Raw genomic sequence first — 24,672 nt, 5'->3', positions numbered from 1 at the left:
TATACAAAAAGAATAGCACATGCAATAAGTGATATCTTGAACTCAGACATACAGAAAGTACACATTTTAACATATTTTTAATGCAAAAATGTTTTTTAGTAGTGCATTTTTTTTTGACAGTTTTGATAATTAAATTGGTCAGTACAATCTTCCATGGAGAACATTTTAAATTCCTTCAATTTCTTAGGTTTGTGCATGTGGACTTCCCTCTTCACTTACTACCATGTTTTCATTAAGGTTCAAATCCAGACACTGAGATGATCATTGCAAAACACTGATTTTCTGGTTCTTGAAACATTTCTGTGTTGATCTGGAAGCATGTTTGGCTCCTCATCGTTCAAAGTTATGGCCAATTCTGAACCTCCAAGCAGAGGCAACCAGCTTTCGGGCTGAAATATCCTGGTACTTAGCGGAACAAAATAATAATAATAATAATAATAATAATAATAATAATAATGTTTTTAAGGATAACAGTTTGTTTGCGTTTATTCAAAATATTCTTTAGGTGTGTCAATTATTTTAGCCCTCATTTTTGATAGAACATATTTTTATTTTTAAAAAACTACTTCTATTGAGAATGATATTGTTAGAAAATGATAAATAGATTATCCTATTGTGTGAGTGGAAATTTGAATTATTGTGTGTAATGTTTATTTCATACAATCACTTTTGGTCATTTCTCTGAAGGGTGCCAATATTTCTGGAGGGAATGTATGTATAATGGACCATATTAAGTAATTGTATGTCATTTAAATGCAAAGACAATTTAAAGACAATTTATCTGTATTTAGTGGTTGTTTCACTATTTACAGATTTCTATAGTCATAATTCAATATGTAGAAGGTGGCACAAGGTGACACAATCAAGGTGGCACGGTGGCACAGCGTTAGCGTAATCTAGGCTCATCGATTTGATGCTCCAGTTACTGTCTGTGTGGAGTTTTCTTTGTCCTCCTCATGTCCACATCAGTCTCCTCCGGGTTCTCCGGTTTCCTCCCATCACCCAGAAACATGACAGTAGCTGAATTGGCTAAATTGGCCTTAGGTGTGAATGAGTGTGTGAATGTGTGTGTATGGAGCTCTGTGATGGGTCTGTGCACCCAGTGTCCCCAGGATAGGCTCCAGATCCATCACCCTGACCCTCCTTGACCAGTATGAAGCGGTTACTGAAAATGAATGAATAAATGAATGAAATACAAACTTTTTTTTTGAAATACATATTTCACTGCAAACAATCCAACCTGTAACTAATAAATACCATCCCCAGGCTACAAATTTCCACCCCAGCTGAGTTAACATGAGTGTACCGTGTGGGAAGGAACTATCCCAATCTGGCAACATTTATACCGAAGCCGTTCCAAGCAGACGACCCCCCCCCCAATCCGTGCGGTGATTGGTGGAGCCTGGTCACGTGGCCGGCGGAGCTGTCAGCGCTACCCTGCCTGCACCATTGTTTGCCCGTCGGCCAGAACAACGCTTCTGCTCCTCAATGCGACTGTGAGCAGGCGCCTATTGCCGGCTGAGTCAAAGCCTCACCGCTGTCTAACAGAGTCACTGTCTATGATATGCGCTCCTTAAGCAGTATTCCACCTACCGCCTGTGTGATAAACGAAGCTGCTCCATCCGTCACTGCTGTCAGGTTTCTGCAGGATCTCAGAAAAATGAATGGTAGGTGCACCCACTGTTTCTCATTGTCAGCATCATGGGGTAATTTCTGTTTCGCAGTGGTAGTACTGACCTAATTAGTCTACAAGACTTCATCACAGGCATATTTTGTTGAGATGTAAGATTGTGATTAGGTGTGTTCTGTACCCCTGCAGCCGGCTGTTGTGTATAACTGATGTGATCAACTCTCAAACCCAATGCAGCAAGCCATTAGGAGAAGGTTTAATAGCCCATAGAGGGTACTAATTAGATCAGAAGACTACAGTAATCTTTCATTTGTCTGAATTATATCTAAGCAAATAAGTATAGCATTTTGCATATGTGCTCCTAAAAAATATATTCTATTTCATATGTAAGCTAGTATGTAGCCTATATTCTGTTCTTGGGTAGCCTGCATATATGTGTGTGTGTGTGTGTGTGAGAGAGAGAGAGAGAGAGAGAGAGAGAGAGAGTGTGTTATATGTAAGGTACACAATTCTGGAAATGAACGAACAAAGACAATAGATTGATGCTTTAAAAAAAAAAAAAAAAAAAAAGCTCTAATAACATGTAGGCTACTATACATAATAGTGAGTGCATTTCATTGTGAGAACAGGCAGCTGTGTCAGACAGAGCTCTGCCTCTTTGCCCAATCCCATGGGAATTGCTCTCTCCTGTAATGAGGGAGCATTCACAAGGCCCACGCAAGGGCTCAGGCTGACACTCTACACACTGCTTTTACCCATCATAACAGCCCTTAATCAGAAATGCATTCTGGTGAGATAATACAAACTGGACTGCATTAGATGGTATGTGCTGACTTTAGGAACATGACAATACACCTGTAGGAACCGTACCTGGTATAAGGTAAGAAGGAGCCATACTATTAAAATTATGCTACTCTAATATAGATAAAACAGACTTTAATTTAAAAAAAAAAGGATAGAGGGATTTCGAATCAAGAGAATAGAGTTACAGATAGAGAAGAAGAACAGATATGTATTAGTTAATATTTGCATTGCTGCTGCCATGTTAAACATTATTTGATGTCTTTCTTGTTAAATTGGAGAAGGGGTAGACAGATAGCACAATGTGTCAAAACTATGGTGTTGTGATAGATGTGCATTTATCATGCCTTTCCACCCGCCTTCCAGTCCATCATGAGTTATATTTAATAAGGAATTTATTTCTGTTTTTTAACAGAAATTTGAAGTCACACATATTCTTCTTTTAAGGTAAGAATCTGTCTTATTATATTTTATGTGTTTTTGTAATATTAAATACTTTTGTCAGTATTATTAATGTTAACTTGCCCTTATTAGAGACTGATTCTTGCCTTGAATTTATGATTAAACTATTCACAACTGTTATGACTGTAATTAAAGGCCCCCTGGGATTTCTCAATGGTGTTCAGTCTTCGAAAGACATTTGCATTTTACTATCTGTTGTTTCAAAAATAATATCTCTTTGACTCATGTTCGTCACTCAACCGAGTGGATTCTCATCTGTCAATACAGATAATTGCCCAGCATCTGAAACCGGTGCCTCATATAGCTGATCATTCTTTTACTTTTTTTCGTTTAGCTTGAGACTGCGTTTGTCGTTAAGTGGAAAGCTGATCTGATGGGTATTAGTGCTTTCTCTTCAGCAGATTGGTTTAGATCCTTAGTGGCTTTCCTCAATGATGGATTGCCATTAATAGGTTTAAAGGCCAGTCCTGGATATGATACTAGCTTCTGTCATTAGGCTGATTGGTCATGCTTTACTTATTAGTATGTGATGAAGAAGCTTCAGGCATTATTTCTATTTGGCCAACCTTTAGTTTTGAACCAATTCTGTTTTTTGTCTGTTTTCTCACCAGTTTAGTCCTTCATTTTTGTGCCCTGTAGTTAAACGTCTTTGTATATACTTCAGATATCTTCTGTTTCTTTTTCCCCCAGTGTAGGTACTGCTGGAACAATTACTACAACTCCATGTAGACATTGATATAAAAAAGGTTGTGGTTATATTTCTCTTGGATAATTCTTGATGCTTTGGACATCAAGCGCCTAGAGCATCCTCTGCGTCTGATTTTTCCATTGTGTGGCCTCTGCTCTTATCTCTTTATCTACTATAAACAAACTCTAGGATTTCTGTGCTATTATTTATTACTCTTTATGATATTTGCTGCTCATCTGCTCCAATTCAGGAAGCAAGTATAATCTATGACAAGGATTGCGGTGATTTTTGCAATCGATGTACGTACATGGCGAATATGATTCTTCAAGAAATTTACATTTTTACTCATTTCAGGTAAAACGTAATGGCATCAGTGTCAACTGTTTAGCAGTTTAAATAGTATAGTGAGTGAAATTGACAATATGATCATCCCCAGTGGGCAGTACATCTATCACTGGGTATTATACCGTCATGTGGGATCTTGTAGTCCATATTCTTTTTTTTTTTTTTTTTGCAGCAGTGGTCAGTTCAGCAGTGGAGGTTATTTTATATTACCTAATGTTCTAATATGCTTTGTGGTCAGCCAGAACAGAGCATCTGTAATATATAACTGACAGCAAAAAATGTGAAATCCTGCTTATTGCCGCCATAATTAAATCAAATTCAGTGTAAACGGTTTAACATGGTGCCAGTTGTCTGTAGGAGCGAGGTGAAGCGAGAGGGAGACGGTGGGTCTGAATATGGCACTGTGCCTCATTATCTGCTTCCACTGTTACTCCTCCACCAGTCCCTTTTTCCTTTCAGCAAGGAATCAGCTGAGTGTGGCAACGTTTCCCAGCATGCACACACATATTCACACACATACACAAATGCTCACACTGTGCAGGAAAAAGAATGCAGAGGCACACACACACACATATTTATCTGCAGAGACACATACTCACTCATGAATAGGTTTATATCCACACCTCATATCAGTCACCTGATTGCAGTCTGAACAGTATTTCTGTCTCTCTTTGTCTCTCTTCTTGTGACTATATTTATATGCTCAATTTATTATTACCATCCCTAATGGGAATATAATGTAATTACTAAATCTATACACTATATTTAAGTGCATTTCAATGACACTGACACTGTAACAATGTAATTTTTTATATATACAATTTTATGTCAATTGAAATAGTTGAAGAAATATTGTTCCACATAGAGCATGCACTGATATAGTGCTGTGGTAGTGAGTAGCTTTATGAGGGACAGTGGCCTTCCGTATTTATTGATAACAGTTCTGCACTCTTTCTTCCACAGTGTGACACGCTGATGCACACATGCACACACAAACACACACACACACACACACACACACACACACACACACACACACATACATACGTAGAGAAAAATCTATTTGTCTTCTTTTGATGCCAGAATGGCCTGAAATTATGCACAGTTGTTACTTGCATATGACTGTGTTGCTGATTTGATGTAAGATAAGATGTGCTGTAAAAGGTCAGAATGTGTGATTTGTCCAAGACAAGGAAAGTCAGAGGAAGAGATCAGTGGCTGCTACATTGCCAGAAACAGGCAGCTTGCTTTGGAAAAATGCCCTGTGCCGTGCCATGCATACACGCCTTCAGGGGAAAGGGGGAAGGGGGTGGGCAAAAACAAAGGATGCAATAATCTGTTTTTAATTTATGGAACAAAAGACTCCTGAGGGATTCAAAAAAAAAAAAAAGATCTTGCTTTTTCCAGCCTGACAATTTCGACAATGTTTTTTATGGATGTGATACTTGCAGGCCGAGACTGTGTCAGTTAAATTCACAGATTCTTGCTTAATTTTTAAGGAAATTCAGTATACATATTACAGTACAATTGAATATAAATTGTTGATAAACAATTGATGGAGTTTCTTTGCAGACTTGTAATTTTATTTCAGTGACACATGCTCCTTTTGTGTAACTCATTCATACGAATACTGAAACTTGCTTACCTATGCATACAGTACAGTGAATAATCTGTGTCTTTGTTAATGTGATACTGCAGTCAAATCTAGTCTTGATGAAGGAACACAGGCATTCACCCGTCCTATTTTGTGTGGAACAAAAGGACTCTTAGAGCTCAATTAGAGACTATGGGGGGTTTGATGTGCCCTGTTGGCTTCCTTTCACTGTCTCTGTGTCAGCTCCATATCTCAGCGATTTTCAGCATCTTGCCAGTGGAAGTGGTTGCCATGACGCTTGTTCGGCATGTTTATATGTGCAGCAAGGAGAGCACGTTATTCAAAGATTCCTGTCTCTAAGCCTCTCCCTCTCGTATTATCATAATGTGATTTACATAGTACTACTTTTAAGGCATTGTAGCATTTAATACCATGTGTTTGGTTGAGGCTTTGGATGCTGTGCTTGTAGCATTAAATACAGTAGTTCTAGTTGTTGCATTTAATTACTTTTGCTTTACAGTGTAAAGTGTAGCTGTCACCACATCACTCCTGCATGGCGCTTCCAGTGTTCAAGCCCAGTGCTATTTTTTTTATTTATAATAAGCAACAGAAATCCTCTTTTTTTTAATTTTCACTGAAATGAGTATGCCAGTAAGTGATTTACTACTGAACAGATGTTTTCATAAACAGGAAACATCTCAATGCTTCGTCACCTCTCACCCTGTCTGTTAATTACACTACTCTAAATCAACGCATTGAAATTCAATAACGCGTTGCAGAAGGCCATCATCATTAAAGGTGTGAGAATGTGTCTTTAGAAAGCAGGCTAATAGAAGGACATCACAGAAGCTTTCATAACACCATAACAGTCAGGCTTTAGCTCTGAGACGTTAAAGCTTCTATTTCTCAAGTCTGGCAGCTCATGAAAGTGCTCAGCCAATTCATTTTTATAAATGCCTTATAAATGTAATGTCATACAACATATTGCTTCCTGATGGAAAATTTTAATATTACAATATCAAGAATACAAAACACAAAACATTTTAAAACACAAAACACTTGCTATTTAATGTCATTTTCAACACAGTAAATTACCCATGGCCGTGGCTAGCACATTACTGCATGGCATAGACTAAGTTTATATGACTTCTGTTTGCATCTGACATGTAAATCCTTGTTATTCATTAATATTTGCCATTTCTCCATAGATGACCATAGAATACATTTTAAAATGAGCAATTCTAAATTTTTATATTTTAATATTTGTCTTTTCTCTTCAGATTATTTTTTTTTAATGTGAACCATTTTAACATTTAACATTATTAAGTGACATTTACACATAGATACTGCAATAAAATGTACATGCATCTTAACATCATCTCTCTTTTTTATCTTATATTTTTATTTTTTAATTTATTTTTTGAAAGTGGATGTTAGGTGTTTTTAATGATCAGTTAAATATATTAGAATATGTAAAATATGTAATGCATGGAAATATACTGCAGTAGCGCTACCAACTGCTCCGTATTTTCAGTAATGTGAAAGCATGTTGTGAAAGCACATAAATGCTTCATATCAGTGATATAATGCGTGAAAACTATTCTAATCAATAGTACTATTTCTGGAGGCAGTACTATTCCCTAGACATATTTTTCAACACAAAAGGAACAGAAAGAGAACCAGGGGACGGACAGTCCATTCAGTGTTTCCTTGCAATATCAGGCTAAAACATGAACATGATCAGAACACGAGTGAACAAAAGGCAACGTGATTTAGGGTTGGGGTATTTTGATCAGGCCACATTTGTACGCAGATATTTTCTTTGGATTTGAATGTTTTCAAATGAGGGATTTTATACAAAGTCATTACACAAATGGGGACAATTTTCTTAAAATAATGTTGTTCTGTATTGTTCTTTTCAGATTATTCAGAGCCCGCTTTCTCTCCCTCTCTATCTCTTCTCTCTCATATTGCTATGGCAACCAATTTTAATGTGGTTAAAATAACTGCATGGGGAGACAGTTGCCGTATGTTTATATATTCCAGACCATATCAAGATAGACAACTTGGAGTAATATGGTTGTTAGTCAATTGTGAATTACTATGTAACTAATTGGTGCAGTCTACCGTAACTCTTCTGATGTGTCACTAATTTTAATCTGTCAGATCATTTGTTGATTTTTCTAATTGGATGTTCTGCCTTATTCAATATTAATAATCAAATCTGTATATGAATTACATTAAAGCATTAGTTTAAGGTGTTTTTTAGAGAAGTGTAGGTGTTTTGCATGAGTGAGTGTCTGCAGTGCCAGTGATTGTGTGGGTCTGTCTATGTGTGGCTGCAGCTCTTAAGTGTTTTGGACCGAGGTTAACTAAGGTTAACTCAGACATCCAGGGAACATAGGAATATGGATATATTTTTTGAATGCTGACATTTCTGTAACAGATAAGTGATGCAATGCTAAGAGGTTGTTCCAGCATATATTGTGACACTGAAGCACTGAAGACTGAACAGTAGCAAATCAGGCTACTAATTAGTGATGCTAACAGAACTTGCCAATATGGAGAAACACTGACTTTAAAGAGTGATTAGAAAAGGCATTCTGTGCACAGCTGTCAACGTGACACAGGCTAATTAATTCACTATCATATCAATAGTAAATATATGTCAGAGCCTACTAATGTGCCAGTGAACAATACAGTGCAGTAGTAATCTGATTCTGTCATCATACATCTTTACACGAGACATCTGTATAGAAACCATATACCGGTTAATGTTAGAGCTTATAACTGAATATCGTACTCAGACACTAGCATCACTATTCAGGACTTAATTAGATTAACATTAGGTGGTTCACATCAGGGTAAAATAAAAGAAGGATTTATGCTGCTGAAATTCTCTGCACTGTAAGCACATACTTGCGTAATTCTTCTGTCCCACAGTGATTGTTTGGCATGAATGGCAGTTTAGTCATCTTTTGGTGACACGCACTCAGTGTCTCAGCCTACACATGCACTCATCTAATTTTAGACTGCACACACACCCTGGCTGTCAGGTAGCTGCCAATCAGTAACGGGTACCACACCTGGCACTGTTTCAGTCATTTACAGCCTTACTCAGCTTCAAATTACAACCACATCATTAGACTCACTTGACTGCAGCAGTTGATTCAGATGTGATGTTAAGGATTTTAAGATAATTGTCGCTTTCAGGATCAGACAAAGATGTTTTTTCATTTTGAGGCATTTGTGAAATGAGTCCTTTCAAAAGTGAAGTATGGAGGGTTTTTTCTGAATATTTGATTCAGCTTTACACAATATGTTATTGAATCCAATCCAAAGAGAGATGTTTAAAAATTGTAATTATTTTTCACAATTAACACAAACAAGATTAGCTTCATAGATCTTCTCTGACAACAGCCCTCTGCGGTTTAAGTATGAAAATGTTATCAGATCTCAGTGAGAAAGTGAATTAATAATGTGTGTGTCTGTGTAGACCCAGACAACCCCAGCCTCCCAGCGCTTGGATTAAAGATGAAAGCATTGTTCACTATGTGAGGTGTTGTGCGTCTCTGTCTACTCAGAGCTTCGGCTTCTCCTAAGTTTTTTTTTTTTTACTCTTGGCATGGGAAAAATGCAGACATAAATATAAAATATTTTTATGAATTATTCAGGGGTGTCTTATGATTGACATGAGGGTGAAAGTACCTGATTATGCCACAGAAATACGTGAGAGGAATGACATTTGGAATGGATTTACAATACAGTCGGGATTTACAACTTCAGGAATAATCCACCTGCTGAGTGCAGGAATGTTTTGGGGTTTTTTTTCTTGCTGTCTAATTTGTGTCCATTGACCTTAGCCTTGTAATCACTGTACACAAAAATAAACTTTTCCATATATTGAGAAATTTCTAAATTCTGATCATGATATGCAAAAGGACAATTTATCTTAACGATTATCTTAGAACAATCTGAAAATGTTTAATTGTCCAGGTAATATTCCCTATGTCTAGAACGTTCCAGCAGCTTTGAATCGATATCACATGATGCTTACTCAAAGAAGCTCTGAATAGACTTTCATTTATCAAATAGCAATTTTCTTAATGCTTTACTCCAGTCCAGTCATTAGCATACTAGGACCTGATAACACTCAATGTTTGTGTTTCACTAGCGGTGCATATTTTAATGTCCTTCTTAATTTATGCGCTAACACAATCCATGATGAGAGGAGCAGCCTCTGTGCATGGCATTTATTTCTATTAAGAGTTCAAGACTCTGTGTAACATGAGGGAATACAGTCCGCCTTAATAAACACAACCATGAGACAACTGAGTTCAGATTCTGTGTGACACTGTAAAGCCTGCGCACATGCATAAGGCTGGTGGAGGAATGGTGCTTTTTTTTCCTTCATTGTTCTGGGTGGAGGATGAGGAGATCAATGCTGGGCACTAGCTGCAGCAGTCTGCTCCGTGTGCAGGATACTGAACAGCAGCCAGCTCTGTCTCGCTCCTTTCATGTATGTGTGTGTATGTGCGTGTGTCTGTGTTGATGACTAATGCTTTGCCTTGGGCAACAGCAAGTTAACAAATGTACAGAGCTGGAATGAAGCCTCATTTCCATAAAGCAGTGAGTGTAGTACATTTGCTTAAATGGGCTCCTTTGTCTTTAATTGGCTCGTATATTTTTGCTTGTTGCTCCCAAAAAAGACAAGTCCTGTAGAGTCTCACAGTTTTGTGGGGTTTTTTTTTTTGTTTGTGCAAGAGAATCATTTTTGTAAGCGTTCTGAGTGATGCATTTTGTTTAATGAAGGCTGTGATTAGGAAATGCTGATCATTTCAGCAGTGTGTGGGCTGTTTATCTTTTTGAACAATGCTCAATGGCATGAGTTTTTGTATAAAATGGGATTGGTATTGATTTACAGGCCCACAATTCATAGATTGATAGAGCATTGATGGTAAATCAGATGCACTTCAGTAACGTATCATACTTTAAGGTGTCAGTTTATATCACTTGCTATGTATGCTTAAATATTTATTTTATAAAATTGAGAAGAATTGTACGTGATAACATATTTCCACAAAATAATTTATGCAATATTTTTATTCCTCTTTGTATCCAGGTTTATTACTAATTGAATATTAGTATTACTATACAGTATTAGTATAATAGTATAAAATCAAGTGAAAGTACACCTAAACAAAAAAAACAAACATGATTTTAAATAAGTGGTGGATTCTGGTAGGTTAGTGTTTAGGGATTTTCTACTGAACACTGAGACTTTCTCAGTACTTCAGTAAAAATACTGAATTGGGGAACGCTATGTGTTAACTCCATCAGTGGACCAGCATACTAAGCTAGTTATCTTGCTAACTTAGCCAATGTTAGTAATGAAAAAATAGCCCTTCTGACTGATATGCTGTATTTTGAGTGTGGATAACATTACATTATTGAGAATATTAAAATTCTAAGTGAAACTTTGATAATGAAATCTGACTTATATCTACTTAGGACAAAGCTAGTTTATTAGCAGTACTAGCAGCTACTGGGTAGTTAGCTAATGGGCAGGCTAACTGAGCTAATATAAGTGAAAAAAACAAGATAGATATAGATGTACTATACTGATCTCCAAGGGGAAATAGCTGGCTAGCTAGTAGTGATAATATGCTAGATGATATGAGGACATGAGTACATTTCCAAATTTCATATTTGTGTGTATATTCATAGATTCTGCTGGCTTTTAAAAAAGACTGGTATGAGCATAGGCAATTTAGGTAGTTTGCTGGGCATTACAAAAAGAAAGAAAAACAATTTACCCATACCACCCCTTCCTTACTGAATACAGCAGCACTTGACCACTATCCTGAAAGAGTAAGCCATGACCTTTAAACAAATTCTTGCCTTGGTATTTTTCATGAAGCAGACCCCATGTACAATACAGTCAACACTTCCCAAATCTAATGTCAAACATGTCATGTATAAGCACTGCATTTATGGCCTTTTGGAGCCCTTTAGTCAGTTGTAGGAATCAGCAGAGAGGCATCTTTAGATATATATAATCATTACAGTGTACAGTTTTGTAGGTTGCACGGATCAGCAGAGAGACATCTCTTTTCCCCTGGAAATCTCCAAAGGAGACCTGGCTATCACAAGGTTGCTGTTTAGGGCTGTGTGTGTGTGTGTGTTTGTGTGTGTGTGTGTGTGATTTATGAGGTTAAACACAGTCTGGACTTCTAGCACACTTCTCCTGAGGTGTTAGTGGCCTTTTACTCTTCTTTCTTTTTAAGCTCTACTTTTACTGTCTGTCTCTGCTGCATGTACAGTGGGCCAAGACAGCCACTCCAATGGCGTATGACACTTCAAAAAGACTTGCACAGCCATATGGGAAGAATAATGTTTGTGTTGTGCCATAGAACAGTAAAAACACTAACATTGTAGAGATGAGGTGGGCCATATTGAGCTTTAGCTAAAGCTGGCAGGCCAAATGTTCTTCTGTGTCCTGTGTTCCTTTTTTTGCCTGCTGTCTCTGTTCCCTCTGTCATTCTGTCACTCTCTCTCTTTCTCTCTCTCTCTCTCTCTGGACACAGTGAGGCTGTGTGCGTGCTGCACTGTGCAGTTGCCTTGGCTTTGCTAGTTTGTAGACTGCAGAGAAGGGGGGTGAGGAAGTCATCATGGCCAACTCATCAAACACTGTTTTAAACTCTTCTATACTGTCTGAGACAGGGGTTCTCAAACTTTTTGCCATCACCCCTTTAATTGTAAAATAAATTTGCTGGACTCTGTTTAAAAACAATCAAACTATTCAAATGTTAGACTCATTATTTACATGTGTACAACAGTATGTTGGCTATTTAGTTCACAGAGATTTTTAATTCATCAAATTTCCATATTATAAGTATAATAACTTATAATAGTGGGTTGTGATTTCCACCCTGAACTTGATTGTTTTCCTATAACAGCACATCCCAAAGTGTTTTATTCACTATCCTTAGCTATTTGTTAACAATTACATTTTTAATTTATTAATGACTGTCACGCCATGGTTTTTGTCCATTTATAGTTACAGTTAATGTTGTGGAGTATCTACAAGACGAGTTAGTTCCTGTTATCACTTACATATAACAGCTATAAACAGTCAGTCACTACTATCTATATACAGTCTACTATCTTCTGTCTTGATGTTAATAAGACAAAACAACACGGTTTGTCATGTTTCCCAGAAACTGTGAACGTGCAAAGTCCTTTGTCCTCTGTCTCTTGTGGCGAAAAACTGTTACAAAGAACTAACACCCAAGACTGCCTCTAAAAATAATCGTCTCCTTACAGAAAGCATCTTCATAAGGACTATACATTTTTCTTTTTTTTTTATTAATTTATTAATTGTCTAAGGGTAAATGGAGCATTTACATTTAGATTTCTCAGGAAAGAATATATCTGTGTTCCTGTTGTTTAAATATGTGTCTAATTCTCTCGGATACACCATAAAAAAAGTTCCAGCTTGAAAAGAAAAATGACTTCAGTGTTCAACTTTAGCAAGTGTAATGTTGCAATGCATGTTGGCCTTTCACAGTTAGTCTATAATGAATTAATCGCAATCATATGAGAATGGTATTAGATAATTGCAATTAATTATTAGATCCAGCAATAATATGTTTACATGTGGTTATATGTAGTTGATAAACGCAGCATCCATTGTCCAATTGTCCATGTCTTGATATAATCAAACACAATCATATTTTGATCAATGAATTTGTTGTATCTATGGTTTGTCATTGAACACAGTAATATTTAGTGGAGCTAATATGTTTTGTTAATGGCACGAATACATGAATACACAGTTTAATTATTTAGTATTATGTATGCCCAATATTACAGTAATTCTTTCTTGCCCAGTAGCCTATTTGTGTGTTTTAGTAATAAGTTTTATCTTCCCATATAATTTTTAAGGCAGGACTACTTATATATTCAGTGTTTATAAATGGCTATGTGTGTGCAGTGGCTGTCTGTTCTAAAAATAGTATAGTCAGCAGAAAGTAAAATGTTCATTTCAGTTTTGTGTATGACAGTTACTCATCATCGCAGCCAAAATTTCATAATCATGACAGGGCTGTGTACAAGAGAAGATTGACTGCAGCAGATCCCTCTGGTGTCTCACGGTGCAAATTGAATAATGTTAGTGGAGTAGGAGTGGCTCGGTGAGTCTGATTTTAATTCCCAGTATTATTTGCAACAGTGGTCATGCACTTATTTGTTTTCAGAAGTGTGAGCCCTGGGGCCAGGAAGTGCACTATTGAACTGACCCGTGTGATTCAGTGGAGTGGCTGGGCTCAGCTATTCTCCGGGCGGAGGGCATTCAGGGGTTAGCATGCTGCTAATTAAAGGCCATGGAAAAGCCTCGGTGACGTAGCATGAAACATTTAGGAGGAAGCACAGGCTGGGGATAGAGGCTGAACAGATGGGGAGACAGCAGAAAGCAAAGGGAGTTAAATAGAGGTGACAAAGGAAGCATGCTGCGTGCTGAGGAGGGCTGGCATCACAGCAGCAGGAGTTTTTCTCTACTACTTACTACCTTTCCTGTGTTGAGGGGAGATTTCAGCATCTTGTAGTCTGAAGGCCCTATCTGTGTAATGCACTGTGTAAAGCTTCTTCCTGGTTAGAGAGTCAGTAGAGTAGCAGTGGGTTAATCAAAGTTGACTCACTGAACATAAAATAGAATTTGTTCATGTAAAATTTCACATCTGTTTAGGGATTTCTTTGATATATATTGGCCTTGATTTTATGGCTGCTTGGAGACTGAAAAATGTCCCTCATTTGATACTCTCACTGAGGCCTTTATCATAATCAGACTGTCAAAGAATATCTGCTGTTATTTGGTGAACATATAAAAGCATGAGTTTTGCTTCCTAAATCTGCTATTAAAACCTCCAGTCATTACTAAGCATGTTTTCATACCATAAGAACCTTAAAAATCTATAAACTGTTTTTCTATGACACAATCATATTTGATTTAGAACTGGACACCTCATTTGTACATGACATAAATTCAAGTGCACACTTCCTTATGGAAATGAAGCCCTTCCAGTTGACCAAATTCTCACTATGTGTCGCAAAATTCACACACACATTTCCAAAATGGGTCATTCTTACTGATGCAGTGGCTCCCCAAATCAGTGTAACAAAACTGCTTCTGCTCGGCCTATGCTCTGCATTTTTATGAAATGGAGCAGTGAGTATGATACCCCCTAAAGGAGGGGAAAGGAAAAGAATGCAAATTAGATATCACTGTTATACAATAGATGGGTTCCCAAGATGGAGAGGAAATGAGGAGAATAATTATATCTTGTGGGAAAATCAGGTTCCACAATGCTTATGCCCTCATATGAGCATTTATCCCATGCACTTATGGGAAGGGTCATGAGCTTTTCTTCCTATTGATTGGTCTATGAACAAAAACAAAAGCATTTTCTATGGAACAATATTAGACTACACAAGTAATATGAGGAAATTGCTTGCTGCTATTATTCTGAATGATTTTCCATTTAGTCTCAGCTTTAGTGTTCATCCATTCGGAGATCAATATTTTATACCCATGGGCTATACACCATCAGAAAAAAGTGTACTAAACTGTACCTTTCCTTGTTGCTGGAGCATTTATCCTTTTCCTAGAACGGTGCATGTAGTGTTCCTTTCAAGCTTTACCCTAAAAAATCATTACGGTCCATACATTTCCAGGTGAAAGATGCATATTAAAGGTACAAAAGGTGTGCCCTTGATGATACCTCCCCAAAGACAAGGAAAGTTTTATTCTTTTTGAGAGTATAACTAGAAAATTTTCCATTTTGTGTATATAGCAGTGGCCTGCTATATTTCTGGGGAGTGGGTCCTGGGTAAATTAAACTCAAGCACACTCAGACAGCAATTAAACCCCAAACACACATTGGCTTTATCCTTATGAGGCAGGTGACCCTTCACAGAGCTTTCTTAAAGCCTCTAATGCTATATAATACACTCATGACATTACAAACCATCTTATAAGCAGGCATAAATGGCTTTCATGGATATTGACTATTTGCAGTGTTTGCTTTTATGTCTTTAGTATACAAAACACTAATTTAAATTGTAAAAGACAATGAGTAGCCTACTAGTCGATGTGAAGCAGTATAAGAAGGTTTATTAGTTTAATAGTCTTATAATAGCAACTGATGGTTAGATAACATTTTGTTATAAGCTTGAATGAAAATTATGTTGAGGTATTAATAAAACCATGTTCTGAACATGCATACACAATTATTCCTATTGTAGCTTCAGGTGATTTAAACAGAGGAGACATCTGTATACATGCAAAAATGTATCTACTTAATTTAATTCATTAATTTTATTCCAAAAAGATCCACTGAAACATTAAATCACTGTTATATGCCTAACTGAGCACACATTTAACAATTCTCTGGCAGTCTTTTAATCCACTATATATGTATTTGTAATAAAATAATCAAATAGTCTTATGATAATTGTACATGCTATAATCCAGTGTAAGTATATTCAATTCAATTTTATTTGTATAGTGCTTTTAACAATGGACATCGTCACAAAGCAGCTCTACAGAAATATATAAGTTATAAATATATGCACCTTCATTTATCCTGTACATCTTCTGAGGCCAATCCCATGGGCTTTGCTTTGCCACATGACCCTGCAGATCACTGATTGGCAGGTACGTTGCTTAGCAACAGTAGTCTACTACCCATCCTGCCCTAAATGTACAACACCGTTTGAGTTATTGAAGAGCTTTAGCTCAGTTTGGGTTCGAACAGGAATCCCAGCAGTAATACTCTGCACTATTATGCCATGCTTCAACCTGGTGTTTTAATGTGTGCTGTATTCTCCTTTTATCACTAAATGATTGGCTGATTGTGAGTGGTCAAAGACTGGAAATGCTCCCATGCCTTTTTTTTCTACTTTTTAATATGATACCAATAGCAGGGATTTAGGTATCTTCCAATACCTGATACTAAACCATTACTCATATCCTCTTAGTTACTCCTAATAACCATTACTCCTAATAACGCTGTAAGCTTCTGTTAATAAGTAATGTGAAACATCACAGGCGTGATGACGGGGGGCTTGTTTCCTGTGTTTACATGCAACGTCTGCGTTATGTCAGATCAGAAAATATATCAAATCCATCCACATACCGATTTAAAGTTTCAGGCCGTATTAGATTGGTGTATCCCATTATAAAACAAATTCACATATAAAAGTATTGTTTACCTTTTGAAGGTAGCCATTAGTTAAGCATAAGATTAAAGTGTATACAAGGTTTAGATATTAATGGTGCCGGAAGGCAAACTTGTGGCATTGATAAACCATGTGGCAGCTCATATTAACTATAGCTCTGTGAATTTTTACCACAAATCCCAGTGCAACAGTCTCAATCCTGTGTGTGTGTGTGTGTGTGTGTGTGTGTGTGTGTGGCTAATTTGTTAGTGTACCCATTAATCTCTTTAGATTACTTGCTGAGCAGGATATTGACTTGTAGCTTCCTCTTCTTCATACATCCCTCCTCATGCAATCTCTGCACCTCTCTTTCTCTCACTTTCTCTCCTCTCTCTCCTCTCTCTCTCTCTCTCTCTCTCTCTCTCTCACCTTCTCTTACCCCCTCCCTCCCTTTCTAACACTGGTAAAAATATCTGCAGACAGCAGGCGCACAGAAGAGGGTGCCTCTCTCTCTCTTTCTCTCTCTTTCTCTCTCTCCCTCTCTCTCTCTCTCAGACATCCCACCCATGTGATCTCGCAGGCAGGCTGTGCTCAGTCTCCAGCCCTCAGCTGGCTGCACCTAATGAGTCTTTGTGTGGCTGGAACGAATAAGAGAGAGAAGCAGAGAGGGAGAGAGAAGCAGGGAGAGGGAGAGAGAGAAGCAGGGAGAGGGAAGAGGAGAGTTCTTTACTGGAAAGAACAGTAAAGACTTGGCTGCTGCTGAATGCACAGGTTTCTCTCTCTCTCTCTCACACACACACACACACACACACACACACTCTTCCTTTTCCATTTCTCTCTCGCCTCCTACTGCCACTTTCTCTCTTGCTCCCTGACATCTCCCCTTTACTCCTCTCTCTCTCTCTCTCTCTCTCTCACACACACACACACACACACGCACACGTGCTGCCCAGTACAGGGAGAGTAAAATGGGAGGCCTTCATTCATCACGACTCATCCAGGCTTGAATCGGTCCATTCACTCTGAGTGTGAGTGGAGGGAGTAGCGGGTGGAGCATCAGTGGTGGACGCAGGTCAGTTGGCTCCTTTAAAGCCCGGCATGCAGCCCATTGCTTGCTGCTGATCTCATGTGGTAATGCCAGGCTTCAGCAGGGTTTAGCTGTCTGTGGCTTAATGATCAGGTGAATAGGCTTCTCTTTAAACTACATGCAGTAGCTGCTAATGTTGCTTCTGTTTCTCAGCTTGTGATACTGTACATGTGGTGATGATGCAGTATTGACAGTGCTTATGTGTGTCTACATTTGCATGCATGTGAAATGGTTCTCTTCCTGGGAGTGGCTGAATTTTTTGTGCTGGGTTTTGCTGCAGAATGCTTTAGTTGCAATATGGAGTATGTGTGCTGTGGAAAAGTACAGCAGCCTAGCCAGGAGAGAAGAGAAACAAAGGAAGAGATAGAAAGAGAGAGAGAGAGAGAGAGAGAGAGAGAAGGGAATGAGGTATGGAGAGGAGGAATAACTAGCTGGGAGAGTTACTGCTCTCCTCGTCTCTCTGTCTCTCTCTCCCACTGCACACTACAGCAGTCAGCTCTTGTTACCTCTGGGCTACCCATGATGTCATGCCAATTCATTGTGTCAAAAAATGAATAGTTGCTCCTTTTGCTCTGGTCTCGGATGGAACCAGATCCAGTGAAAGATCTCTGCTTTAACAAGGAGAGATGACCACTTCGACATGAGCCACTTTCTTTCTGCATTACATGTTCTTTTGTCACAGGGCAGTGATATTCCTTAGTATTATTAGCACTCAATATTTTAAAAGTCTTTGCAGTCATAATAAAATATGTACATAACTAACATTTTACTTTGCTAGTGTGCATCAGAATAACTCCATATAGCCTAAGAGAGATCTTACGTAAAGTGACTGATCAGAGATCCTCTTTTCTTTATCAATGATTTTATGAATGCCACATGATTATATATGTGTGATGTAGCATGGTGCTTGTATTTATTTTTGGATCTTGGGGGAGTGTAGTAGATGCCAGAAACACATAAAAAAAATCAAAATGTCTCTGATATGAAATCACTATTTGTGCAAGTATATTAGTATCTCCATAGCAACCACTTTTGGTATGAAAGAGCAGTGCGGCATGCGCCGAGGGCTAAGAATGCGAATGGATTTTCAACAAGGGGGAACTAATTATGATGATTACAAGGAAATAGGCCTACATTGTATCCGAAAAAACCTAGGCGAGCCATTTTCAGTTATCTCGTTCCCCCTTCTGAAAATCTGACAGAGAGCAGCAGGCCTTGCAGCAGGCCCAAAAATGGACATAACTGAGTGATTTTTTTAATTGGAAGATGTCTCGCTGTGTTTTTGAATTATATTAATAATATTATGAAGCACAAAAAAAGTAGATTATTATCAGTAGGGCCATGAAAGGTAATGTATGCTCTTCCTGCTGGAAGAAGAAGTTAGATTAGTTCAGCCTGACTGTAGAACACAGACTATAAGAAAAGTGTGTTTTTTACTGTAGGGAAAATGCCAGACATTCCATAGCAGGACTGTATGCTGTGGTTTGGAGCTTCTCCAGCTACTCTCTCTCAATCTCTCTCTCTCTCTCGTTCTCTCTTTCTCACTCTCTCAATCCCTCCCTCACTCCATCAGCGCACACAGAAGAACAATAGGCTTGTGCTGAGAGCCTAGCCGAGCGCCCCCTGCTCCGTCTGGGCTTCTGTAATCAGCCGATAGCGCCGAGAGGTTCTGAGCCTCACCACATGAAACAATACAGCAGTATGTCCCAGACTGCCTCTCTCTCCCTCCTTCTCTCCTGGCACACCACTAATCTGTGCTTCCTTCTGCAGCTTTTTCATCATCGTGGCTATTTTAGTTTTGGAAAGCAAGAGAGAGTGAGTGTGTGAGAGGTAACTGTTCGGGTGTTCTCAAAGCTATGCTGCAGGTTTTTGAAATCAGTGTAGGATCTCACTCATCTACATGACAAAAAAAGGTTTTGGCAAAACGCTGTGGAGATTTCTGCCTTGATTATTAATGCCATACTATAAACATAATTATGAACTGATTAATACTAGATAGTCCTGTTAATTTATAGGACAGGGTAATTTAACCTCATCTTTTCACCAATGCTTTTTATAAAACCCAAATTTTCTACAGAGTTGATTATGTTTCATAGTTATCCAGAACTCATTTTCCCCAAATAGGATACTTTAACAGACTTCTGAAGATAAGAGGGTTTAATCTGACATGACTAGTTTTGATTCTTTTGGGAAACACCTCAAAGCCAGTTTTAGAGATCTTGTAGTTAATAGTACAAACACTTTACAGACAAAAGTTTGTGGACACCTGACCATCACCATGTGCTTTCTGAACATCCCATTCCAGATTTAGTTCCCCTTTGCTGTTATAATAATAACCGCCATTCTTCTGGGAAGGCTTTCTTCTGGGAAGGCTAGAATTTGAAGCGTGGCTGTAAGGATTTGTGCCCAATCAGCCACAAGAGCTTTAGTGAGGTCGGGTGAGAAGGTCTGGGGCACAGTCAGTGTTCCTGTTCATGGTCACTTGAGTTCTTTCACTACAGCCTTGGCAAACCCTGTCTTCATGGACCTTGCCTGGTGCACAGGGGCATTGCCATGCTGGAACATGTTCGGGTCCCTTAGCTCTAGTGAAGGGAAATTGTAATGCTACAGCATACGGAGACATCCTATACAATTGTGTGCTTCCAACTTTGTGGGAACAGTTTGGGGAAGAATCACATATGGGTGTGATGGTCAGGTGTCCACATACTTTTGGCCATATACTCTCATACTATGACACCTGGATACATTAGACTTGTACCTAAGAACTGCTGCTGTAATCATATGAGACATTTTGTCTCTCAACACATTTAGTATTGTTTATTATTGATAGTATAGATTTAAAGAATACAATTATAGAAGAGGAATGATATATAAGCAAACTATCTGGTGTCACCCGGAAGAGGAAGAGTTCCCTATTGAGTCTGGTTCCTGTCGAGGTTTCTTACTCATCATCTCAGAGAGTTTTTCATTAACACTGTCGCCTCTGGCCTAAAGGATCAGATTTCTGTAATGCTGCTTTGTGACAAAGTCTAGCATTAAAAGCACTATCCAAACAAAATTGAATTGAATTGAATATATGTATGTATTAGAAAATCTACAGTAATATAAATGCTATTCTTTTTATATTATAGGTTTGTCACACCATATTGCATGCAGCTTTTCTTTGATTGATTGACTGTTTGTACAGGAGCAATCAGGGCCATGCAATAAGGCCATTATGATATTGATTACTACATCTCAATACACTTTTATAACACTGACTCACTCCTAGTAACAAGTAGCTGACTGGATGTTTAAATTTCCTTCCTTCTCTGTATTGAATCATTTATGTTTGTAGGGATTATCTAAGATGAACTTGGAATGTGGTTTTACTATTTTGTTTGTTGTTAACAAACCTGAACATTATCACACCTATAATGTAACAATGTCTTCAAGTACTGTGATATGAAATTTTGCCATATTGCTCACTGTTAGGAAAGATTATTTGCTTGGAAGTGTTTGTCAGATAATGAATAGCAGAAAAAAGTCGGTTACCATGCACATTAAAGTGTACAGAGGCAGAATTTCACCATATACTGTGTTAGATTAGTTGTTTTCATTAAGTGTGCATACACTTTTTCATTTATTTTTCTTATGACTCAAATGGGGGCCTTTTATCTGCTTTTTGCATACATTTATATTCTTAACATTCACTGTGATTATTTGTCTGCTCATCATTTATCTGCAATATTAACTGCAATAGTAGTTAAACTACAGCTTTTGTTGGTTTTTCATATGTAATTATTTATTACAGCTTACTTTACTTTCCCAATATTCTGTGCCTAGGTGATGTTTTGTATCCCAAAGTTAAAGCTTCAAACCTTATTTCACCTCATTTTCAGCCGCACTATTGTATTCCTGTGGTTAAATCATCCTCATAGCTGACACTTTTTATAACTACAAAGGGAGATTCAAATGAAGAACCCCTTCTTTTCTATGGCCACTCAATAAAAGATAGACTAAACACACTTCCTGGAACTCAGAGGCATTCAATTAGTAGTTTTTCCTTCTCCATCTTCCATCTGAGGCCATTTGTGGCAAGGTGATCAATCACCCGAGGAAAGGAGAGAGGAGAGGCAGAGAGAGAGAGCTTGTTGCTAAATGAGTGCTTTGAGGATTGTAGCAGACATAAGCTAAGATATTAAAGAATCTTCCTCTTCCCCTGTCTTCCTAACACACATGCAGGTGTGGCTCAGAAGCAGTCATGAGTGGAATACTGAAGAGGAAGTTTGAGGAGGTGGAGGGAGCGTCACCGTGCTCCTCACTGAGGGAATCGGAAGAGGAGGAGATATCGAGCAGTGAGAGTGGAGACAGCAGCGACAGCGTCAACCCCTCTGCCTCTCACTTCACACGTGAGTCATCATTGCTTCCTTTGTCGTCATCATCATCAATACACATCAGTGTCTGCTTCTGTATGTTACAGAGAAATAGTTCACCAAGCTTAGAGTTTGTACATTTAACAATGATTCAGCACTGACATTTAATCTATCTTAGAGAACGGTGTTATAAAAATAAAAAAGTCCTACCTGATGAATCATATTTAATGTCCCTTGAAAAGGCAGTTAGTCATAAGCTACATATTTTTTCAAATCATTGCTTTATCAGTTGGTCTCTCAAGCTCTTGATTAGTCTGTAACCTATAAAGAAATATTTCTGCATTTGCACTCTTGGCAATAGAAAATGCTTGTGAGGTCCTCCGACAGCTGAATTTAGCACTGCTATTTAATATTGATTTTCATCTGAGTCTGTAGTGGGTCTATAATAAAATATTCATTATCACAATAAACCTAAAACGACTGCACCTCACGAGTTTCAGCATCAAGTGGCTACACTCCATGCATGCTTTGTGTTTACTGGTATTTGACTTCATTAAACAAGAGAGAGCTACTAAGTATTTAAGAGCATTCTGTCCTAAAAACATAATACATTATAATGACTGTGAAAAAAAAACCAAGAGGGCCACTTTATCACATTATATCAGTTTATATCACAAAAGGGATTTGTGTTGCAATGAGTAGTTTTAGAGATTTTTCAGCTGCACCCACTTGCTAGTGCAATAAAACCTCGAGCTGCCTCTTATTTAGAGCTACAGAGGGAAAGCCCAGGCCAATGAATCTGTGATTTAAAGCTGCTGCAGGCGAAGCTACACCAATGAATCTGTGATCCTCACCCCTTACAGAGTTCAGTGAAAGAGTGTGTGTGGGTTTCTAAGAAAAAGCCACAGCTGAGTAAACCTAACCCCTATTGCTCATCACATAGGCTAGCACATGAGCTGCTCACTGAGCCTGTGGGTAGCAGCTCCCTTTTCATGGCTCACGCCAGCTAAGTGGCTGATGCTGGTACTCATTAATGATTAATAACACCAAAGGTGCCTACCTCAGTGCTAACAGGCGAGCAGCGCTTTTGTTCTGTGCTGCTTCAGAGCAGGGAGATGAGTTCTTTCTGAGGGAAGAGCACATCCCAGAGGTCTTTCCTCAGTGGCCAGGACAGACTAAGAGGTGTGTGGGGAGTTCAGAGTGATTTACACTCACGGCAGACTAGTGTAACGCTGCGTTCACTGTCCTATTACCATAATGTATCCTGTTACTGCAGGATGACATGCTTTTGTTTTCCCATTTTTTTAAACATTTTATTTGACAGTTGTTATAGTTAGTGTTTATTTTTTCTATTTGACTGAGAGGACTTTCTTCAGCTCATCACAACACAAAACTCTACAATAACTGCTTCAGTAAATACATACTTTAATTATATTATAATACAATAGGATTTTATAATATTATGTATTAGTGTGTATTGTGTATAATAAATTTGGTATAATGTATTGTATAATCAGATATTTAAATATATTAAAAAGAATATTGTACCTTAGTGCTGTTGAATTCTCAAATCTGATTGGTCAGATTGTGTTAAGAAAAGTGATAACACAGCAGTTCTGTCAGTAGTTCTGACTACAAGGTTTATGCTTGTTACAATAGATTATAAAAGGCACTTGTTATAATAGATTATCATGACTTTAATTCACAGGGACTTGTATGGCAGATGTTCCACATAGGCTAAATTAAGCCTAATAATAAATGGGTTAAAATGTGTTGTTATTTAATAAAGGCTTTTCGATAAGGACACTTGATTTAACGCTTATGGAAGGAGTCTCCAGTGTTAGTCAGAGTCAGAGGTTTATGCATTTTGTAGTTTCTCAGTAACATGACAAGCTGGATCTGTTGCCTTTGAGAAACACAAAAAGAGACTGGTGAGAGAATGACAGTTACAGTTGCTGTAAGTGATAACAGGAACTAACTTGTTTTGTGGCCTTTCCACAACATGAAATGCAGGATGATAAAAAATCATTGTTTATTTTCCTTTAACACCATGTTTTATTTTTGAATTAATGAGTGAATGAACAAATTAATAAATTTTAATTATTATATATCCATAATTATAAATATCTATGTATTGGGGGACGGAGATTTTAAATTATTTGCTATTTATAAATCCTAATAAGAAAACAATTTTTATGCTGTTATGTATGAAAAACAAAAATACAGAAGATTCAGTAAGCATTTCTTTATTAAAGACAATAACAAACTGACCAGGACATTAAGCTATTTTAAAAAATGACAACAATGTCTATACACTCTTGAAAAAAATTTCCATTAGACACCGTAAAGAGTCTTTGGAGAGCCCTTTAAGGTTCTGTATAGAGCCACTTTATGGAAGCAAACAGTCTCTTAATTGTGCAAAGAATCTTTCGGGAAGTCTTTATTGTAAGAGAGCATAAAATTAATTTAATATATAATACTTAGAGCTATGAT

At 37.8% G+C, this 24,672-nt stretch overlaps 1 protein-coding gene across 3 annotated transcripts in view; it reads left to right on the top strand.

Moving 5' to 3' along the window:
• Positions 1-1,439: 1,439 nt before the first annotated feature.
• The window catches only part of csrnp3 (cysteine-serine-rich nuclear protein 3), a 29,486-nt gene continuing 6,253 nt past the window's right edge, over positions 1,440-24,672 (top strand). Inside the window, exons 1-3 of one of the 3 annotated variants that reach the window (XM_026947055.3) lie at positions 1,440-1,667; positions 2,847-2,878; positions 22,049-22,215. In XM_026947055.3, the coding sequence (XP_026802856.3) occupies positions 1,665-1,667; positions 2,847-2,878; positions 22,049-22,215 (202 nt within the window). In that variant the 5' untranslated portion in view covers positions 1,440-1,664. Of the gene's footprint in view, positions 1,668-2,846; positions 2,879-17,245; positions 17,810-17,831; positions 17,918-22,048; positions 22,216-24,672 lie in introns of those variants that run through there. The other 2 variants (XM_026947069.3, XM_026947062.3) reach the window with 2 other exon arrangements.

Source organism: Pangasianodon hypophthalmus, chromosome 5 (genome assembly GCF_027358585.1).
Source record: "Pangasianodon hypophthalmus isolate fPanHyp1 chromosome 5, fPanHyp1.pri, whole genome shotgun sequence".
Taxonomy (NCBI): domain Eukaryota; kingdom Metazoa; phylum Chordata; class Actinopteri; order Siluriformes; family Pangasiidae; genus Pangasianodon; species Pangasianodon hypophthalmus.
The sequence above is the reverse complement of the archived record's forward strand: the minus strand, read 5'-3'. Positions and strand labels throughout refer to the sequence as shown.